The sequence below is a fragment of the Psammomys obesus genome, unplaced genomic scaffold (assembly GCF_907164565.1).
Source record: "Psammomys obesus unplaced genomic scaffold, mPsaObe1.curated_primary_1811, whole genome shotgun sequence".
In the NCBI taxonomy this organism is placed as follows: domain Eukaryota; kingdom Metazoa; phylum Chordata; class Mammalia; order Rodentia; family Muridae; genus Psammomys; species Psammomys obesus.
In genome coordinates this window covers 10,218,339-10,225,459 of record NW_026591918.1, presented here as the reverse complement: position 1 = coordinate 10,225,459, position 7,121 = coordinate 10,218,339, and the positions used below count along the sequence as shown (strand labels likewise).

General features: G+C 52.0%; 1 protein-coding gene across 1 annotated transcript; it reads left to right on the top strand.

The window, feature by feature from the left end:
• Positions 1-437: 437 nt before the first annotated feature.
• Positions 438-4,709, top strand: CUNH10orf71 (chromosome unknown C10orf71 homolog). Its single transcript, XM_055612210.1, has one exon. It carries the CDS (start codon positions 438-440, stop codon positions 4,707-4,709), a length of 4,272 nt encoding a protein of 1,423 aa, XP_055468185.1.
• The last annotated feature ends 2,412 nt before the right edge of the window (positions 4,710-7,121 follow it).

Genomic DNA, 7,121 nt, shown 5'->3' with positions numbered 1-7,121 from the left:
CAATCATCCTTTTCTTAAGGCTTCGAACTGATTAGATGGTGTTCACTTGCGTTATACAAGATAATCTGCTTTACCCGAAGTCTACTTATTTTAATGCTAATCACATCTGAGAAATACCATCATGGCAACATCTAGAGCAGTGACCAGGAATAGTACACTTGGTTAGTCAAGTTGACACATGAAATTAACTACACACAGACACTATTATCTATTTAAGACTGACATGTAGCACTTGTATAGATCGGTTAAACTGGGTATTCTATTCATGCCATGTACTTCTTTCTTTTACAGAGAAAAAAAAAATCCTCATTTTGCTATTGCTACTGGTCGACACGAAGCTCCACCCCGTGATAGGTTGTTTCTGTGAACTCTTGCCAGACTCTTACCAGACAGCACCTAACAGCTGACAGAGATAGTCCTGCTAAAGCCAACAGACTATGCAGGGGAACAAAAAGTGCACAGATGGGTTCAGTGATACCTCCAGCATTGGCAGTGTGCTGGATGATGCAGACAGAGAGGTGAGCAACCTCACAGACCGGGCATTCCGGAGTTTGTGCATCTCAGAGGACACATCCTTCCATGATTCTGACCTGGCTTTGTCCCCAGATATCACCGGCCAGGCACTGGGGACTTTCCACCAGGAAGCAGTGAGCCACAACAACAGGAAAAGTGGCATTTGGAGCCAGCTTCCATCTCAAGGCACAGAGCATTCTGGCTGGGCAGCCACCTTTCAACAGCAACCCAAGTATGTTCAGGGGGAAGAAAAGTACCCCAAACACAGTCCCCCACTAACACAAGCCCAGCGGAGACTGGAGCTGCCCCTTTCTGGCCTGAGAAGCTGCAGCAAGCCCATCTCCAAAGTCTCATCACTGATCAGATCTTTTGACAGGACTGAGACTCAACCTTGTGACAGCCGGCCTCCTCCCAGCAAGCCTCCAGCTCTAAAAAATCCCCCCAAGTTTGCACCTCCCCCAGAAAGCGGTGTCAACTTCTGCTTCGACTCTGCCTTTCTGACTGTTAGGAGGGTACCTGCTGAAGTCTCCAACACTCAAAAGAGCAGCCACCAGCCTGGCAGGAACCCTAGAGAAGAAGAGTCTCCCAAGAACCCAGAAATAGCCTGTCACAGCTCAGGCAGCCTGCTCCGGACACCTGATCATGCGGCTGGCTCATTTGAGCCAAGGTTTCCCTCTCCGCCTCTCAAGCCAGCCAAAGCTGAGCCAGGAAAAGGCAAGGAGTGGGTTCCCAGGGGAACTTTCCTGCACAGTGAAAACAGTGCTTTTGAGTCATGGAACACCCACCAACCAAAGCTCCTGGAAAGAAAGGACATTGCTGAAACCACCCCAGAAAGCAAAGCTCCCAAACTTTATGAGGACATGCCCTTGTTGAAGGAGCCCTATCCTGCTGAGCCCAAAGTCTCCCCCTGCCAGGGCCGGCCTAACTGTGCCCAGGAGGAGAACAGACCTGCATCAGGGACTCAGGCCACATCTGGAGCCTGGTGTGCCAGGGATCCAGGATCCCAGGTATTTCCGGTAGAGGGAAATGCTTCACAGATTGACCCTAAGGTAAAACGGAGTCAGCCCCCATGGAGGAAGCCAAAGACTGGCAAAGGAGGGACAGACGGTCCGCACGGTACTTTGGAAGACAAGAAACAGCCCAATAGGAGAAGCCTACCTCTGTATTCAAAGCTCAACCCTCAGGGTCAACTTCCAGAAAATGGCGTTTCAGACATGCCAGAGGATTCCAACGACCATTACAGTCCCCCTTTTAACATTAGTAAACTCCTCACCCCCATTATATCCACCAAGCATATCCTGGAATCTTCAGATACCCAACCAGTGGAAATCAGCCCACCCTCTCCAGGACAGCTGAATGGATACCAGGAGAAGGAGCCCAACGAGGCTCAGTCTCGGGATAGCTACAAATCCAAAGCACCCAGCCTGCTGTTCAACCTCAAAGATGTTAGGAAGCGTGTCAAGAGTACATACAGCCCCTTGCCTCTCTTAAAAAGCTCTGATGAGAAAAGCAGAGGTAAGCCTGATGGCAAGCAAGAACCTGTGAGCAACGGGGTCACCCTTCCCAACGGGCTTGAAGAAATCCCTCCCACTGAGCTTTTGAAGGAGATGCCAGCCGATGTCCCCAGCATTTTGCACAGCAGTACCCAGAAGGATCCTGCTATCAGCTCTAGCGAGTCCTTTGTGGACAGCCACCTGACCCTCAGTTCACCTTCAGCTAGCTCCAAAAGCCACTTCAGTGTCAATGGGGAGACTGCAGAAAGGAGCAGTAATGAGAAGGAAGATGCCAGGGGAGAGGCAGAGCAGGGTCCTTCCGGGAGTGGTTGGCATCCAGACTCCAGGGAGCACCTTCCCCGGAAACATCTCTCCCTAAAACTCTGCACCCAGGAGTCTGAAACAGGACAGTCTACTGAGAAAATGAAGCCCCACCATCTGGAGAATGGGCTCTCGAGATCCATCTCCCAAGAGACAGAGCCTGAGCAAGAAGCGGGGCTCCAGAACCTACCCTTGAGCCAGAAGTTCTCCCCAGGACCGCTTTCCCCTGAGGAGGAGGATGTGTTTTACAGCGACAGCCAATCTGATTTTACTCCATGCCTCCAAACAAAGGCTAAATTCAGCACCAGCTCTTCAGATCAATCCTTTGCTTCTTTTGATGATCAGCAGAAGGTGTGGTTAACAGAAGGCCCTCGGGAAGACAGGAAGAGTCATGTGAGTGCAGGTGACAAGCAGAAGGAAAAGAAGGAGACAATGGTGGAGAAGGAAGAGTCACAGCAGCGTGCCTGGAGTAGTGGACATGTAGGTGTGGAAGAACACAGACAGGAGGAAATGGAGAGAAAAGCACAAGGTTGGTCAGGAGGGAGACCCAGGAAGGCATCCATGGAGGAAGCCAATGTCAGAGGCTCTTGGATGGGGGCTGACAAGGATACAGCTCTTTCCCATGCCAAGGACTCAACCCCCTCGCCTGCTTCTACCAACAAGCACAGACTGTTCCCAATTAAAGACAACACGCTCAGAGCCACGCCAGTCATAAAACCTATCATTCTGCCTCTCCTGAGGACAGTGTCCTCCGAGGACTCGCTTAGTGGTGGACGCAAAGAGAGTGAATTACCAAGGCAACCGTGGGGAGAGGATGCTAGTGGCCTCTGTGCCTCAGAAAGCCAGGAGATGCCTAACACCCCGTTATCCAATGACTTGCCAGGCACACAGCAGAAGTGTGTAGAGTGCAAGGGCGTGGAGGAGGACCTGGTGCACACTTCAGCCCAGGATGAGACTTCTCAGCGAGCCAGGAAGGGGAGTTCCTCCTTTCTACCTCTGGTGGAAGAGGGGGACGGGATTAAGCCACACCCCGATACAGCGGGCGAAGCTCCCGCGCCTGATAAGAAAAGCAGATCTGCAGACTCAAGGAAGCTGGCTGCGCTACAGCATGTCCCCACCATCGCTTTACCCCCAGATGACTTCGAAGCCTCGCCCCACTCCCTGCCGCCCCAGGCCTGTTGGGAAGAACAAGATTTCCAAAGCCACTTTTTGTCTGCCCCCAGAGCAGGACCTTCAGGAAGAAGGCTGGTCCCCAGTGAGGCGGCGACTTCTCCCAACCCCAGCTCTCTGGGAGAAAGCAGCACCTGCTCGCCTGTGGCCAGCAGTGTTTGGGAAGAAGCTTCCCAGGCCGCTGGGGAACAGGGGCTGCGCCGCCGGGAGCCTCTGGGCCCCAGCCCCTGGACCAGTCCGTGTTCTACAAGGCTCTCCCGGAGGGAGGACATGACACATGGCCTCACATGGGAAGCTGAAGGCTCCGATCCCCAACTTGAGCGGTTGGCAGACCTCAGGACCCTCTCCCCGAGAGGTGCTTTGCTGGCTGATGCTGCTGAGAAACCCGAGCCACCTGCTCCGCCGGAGAGGGCGGCGACAGGCAAGCCCCCTGCAGTCCCGCCCAAGACTGAAAAGGCCTTGAGGCGGGCCAAGAAGCTGGCAAGCAAACGAAGGAAGGGCGACCAGGCGCCCGAGAAACACATCGAGGCCTGGGAGGGCAGGTCCTTCACAGAAGACACGCTGGGGACAGAGCGGAGGCCTGCGTCTCCGGGAAAGGGGGCCCGGCCCAGGTTCCCTGTCGTCCGCTCCCTGCCCCCGCCCATGCACCGCCACTCGGTGTCCTGTGGCTGGGAGCCTTCTGGGAGGCGGCCTTGGGGCCCCCAGTCCCTCACGCCTCTGCCTCCTTACCCCTCCACACAGAAGGTGCTCCAGGATCCCCAGTCGGGACAGTACTTTGTCTTTGATGTGCCTCTCCAAGTGAAAATTAAGACTTTCTATGACCCCGAGACTGGGAAATATGTCAAGGTCTCCGTCCCATCCTCGGAGGAGTCCTCCCAGGAGCCACCTCTGCAGGATGCCCTGGCTGCTCCCTACCTTTTGTACCCTGGCTTCCAGCCAGTGCCGGTGACTTCCGTGATGCCTCTGCGCTGCTCCTCTCAGCTCGCAGCTCCCACCTTTCTCAGGCAGGGTTCTGGCCACAGGCCCCAGAGTTCCCAGGGCGCTAGGCTGCAGCCTCCCCCTGAACGTCTGGGTGAGTCCACCCAGCATGCCTCTGCCCAGCACTCCGGTGGCCCTCTTCATAGTCCAGAGGAAGAGAGCGCAGAAGCTCCAAGCCTAAGCATTATCGCCACCGATGACCTAGAGGACTTTGCTACAGAGGGTGTTTCTTGAGAATTGCAGCAGACTGACCCCTGTACTCCCCCCAAACTAGAAAAGCTTATAGTCACAGACCCTCTCCAACAGTGTCTCTATCTATCCATCTGTCTATCTATCCATCCATCTATCTACCTACCTACTTACATATCTATCTCTATATACTCTCTCTCTCTCTCTCTCTCTCTCTCTCTCACACACACACACACACACACACACACTTTATTTTCAACTCAGATTTAGCCATTTGAGATCCCTATAGTCCAAAAAGACGTGGGGATCCTCATGGGCTCCCTAAGGCCAACATTCATTCCCGTCTTCCCCAGCCATCTCCTTGCCCTTCTCTGATTCTGCAGTGGGGTGGATATGGCATGGCACAGCAGCCATCCTAAGAGTTACTAGACTCAGGGCACCCTGGCACTCTCCTTCTCAAGGATGGGCCTCCACAGCAAAGTTCCCAGAAATCCTGAGCCCTGCAGTGAGTGGGACATGCCCCACCACAACCAACCTGGGCTCAAGCATAGCACATAGCAGCAGAGTTTTAGGTCCCCTCAGGTGGCTGGCTAAGAAGGTACCCAAGGCAATCTTGCAGAAGTGATCAATTTTCAGAGCGGGGTTTTCCTCTAAAGAAGATCTTCTGATAAAGCAAAGATTATTATTTAAAATGTGAAATAAGTTTGCCAGTGTGGTCCTGTCCCTGGATTCTTGTCTTTTCTTTCTGTGTGCATTCTCCGCTAGAAGGAACCCTGCAGTCCCCTCCCCCAGAGCTTCCAAGACCATCTTCCTCCTTCAACCTCTATCCTGTACCTTCTCAGTCCAGGCCTGACGTCCTTGCACAGGTTATAAATGATGGCTTCAGCCAGTCAAAAGAGATGGCCTGGAAAAACTGAGTCAGGCTGCTGGTGCCGTAATTAGTGACTGGTTCCTGTGTCCTCCACCCAAAACTCAGATTTCTTAGTCCCTGGCCTCAGGATTTGGAGGAAAGGAACCAAATCTGCAGAGGGAGCTGAGTGTGGTAACTGGCCCTGCTTGTGACGCTGTGAGGCTCAGAGAGGAGCACCCTCAGCAGGCAGCCATGCCAGAGAGGAAAGCCTGCCCAAGCTCAGGACTAGCCACTGGTGCTGGCGCTTCATCCCTGTTCTGGGGATGTATCAGGATTAAGTGGCCTCCTTTCTTGTTTAAAATATCAGCAGCTGTCAAGACTGTGTTCCCACATCCTGGGAGGATGAGAGGAACCAAGTTAAATCTACCACCCTCAGTCTCTTCACAGGGGTGCCATTTCCATGCCAGGAATAGAAGGTTGGTGCTTGGCTCACCATGTTTAAAAGCCTGTGCTGTAGAGCAGTATTCTGAGTCAGGAATTGAATTCAGGATTTTGTATGTAGTTTCCTAGCAAGTGAAGACACACCTCCCACCTCCACCTTATCCATGCCATTTGATTTGGCTACACTTATCAGCCAGGTAACTGGTCAGTAGTTCAAGTCACTTGCTCCACAAATACCGCTCCTCCAAGTCACTGACAAGAGACAAGACAAATGACTTGTTTGGGAGGCGCCACCAAATCACCTCCACAGTCTTCTCCACTACATTTTCATCTGACTAGGATATGAAAAATTATCTTCTCTTGGAAGCCTCAAGTCCCCTAGAAAAAAAAGTGTCTATCCAAAGAAGCATCCTGAGGCTCAATAGTCACCATAATTAGAAAAAACAAAAAACAAAACAAAACAAAAAATAAACTGTGTTCCTACAAGGAAAAATTCCTGGAGCAATTTGTTTGGGGAAAAGCAGTCTTAGAGGCAATTCTGGCACGGCTATAAAGAGAGGCAAAAAGCTCATCAGGAGGATGTATGAAGGTCAGGGTTAACTGCCCTTGGATGTAGTAGAGGAGCAGGGCTCAGGCAGATGGCACTGTCTACTCACATTGGGAAGCAGATGATGTCAGTCTTCATTCACAGCAGAGCATCTGTGGCCCCACATTCCGAGGAGAGCTCAGAAAATAACAGGTAAGTTCCGACCCAGAGGGACCAACTCACTGGCCAGTGATCTCTTTCAGTTTCTCCCTGTCAAGGAGAAATGACAAAGTTCACTTATGCTTCTCCACTTCCTGTTTCCCTTTCCTTCTTCTTCTCCTCTCTCCCTCCTTCCTTTTTACAAACCCTTGCACTGTAATAGACACTTCCATTGGACAGCAAAATTACCATGGTAAGATTTGGTCTCTTCGTACTTGGAGTTCCAGTATAACAGACAAGAAAGACAATTATGATCCCGAATGCTCAATAATTTAGAGGTAGCTCTGAAGAGCAACTCAGCACAGAAGGAAAGGGGGCTTCCTTGGGCAGATGGCATCTGAGCCAAGTCAAGACACTCAAGGTATTGCATTGGCCCATGAAGACAGAAGACCTCTCCCAGGGTTTGCTGACATTGGTCCAA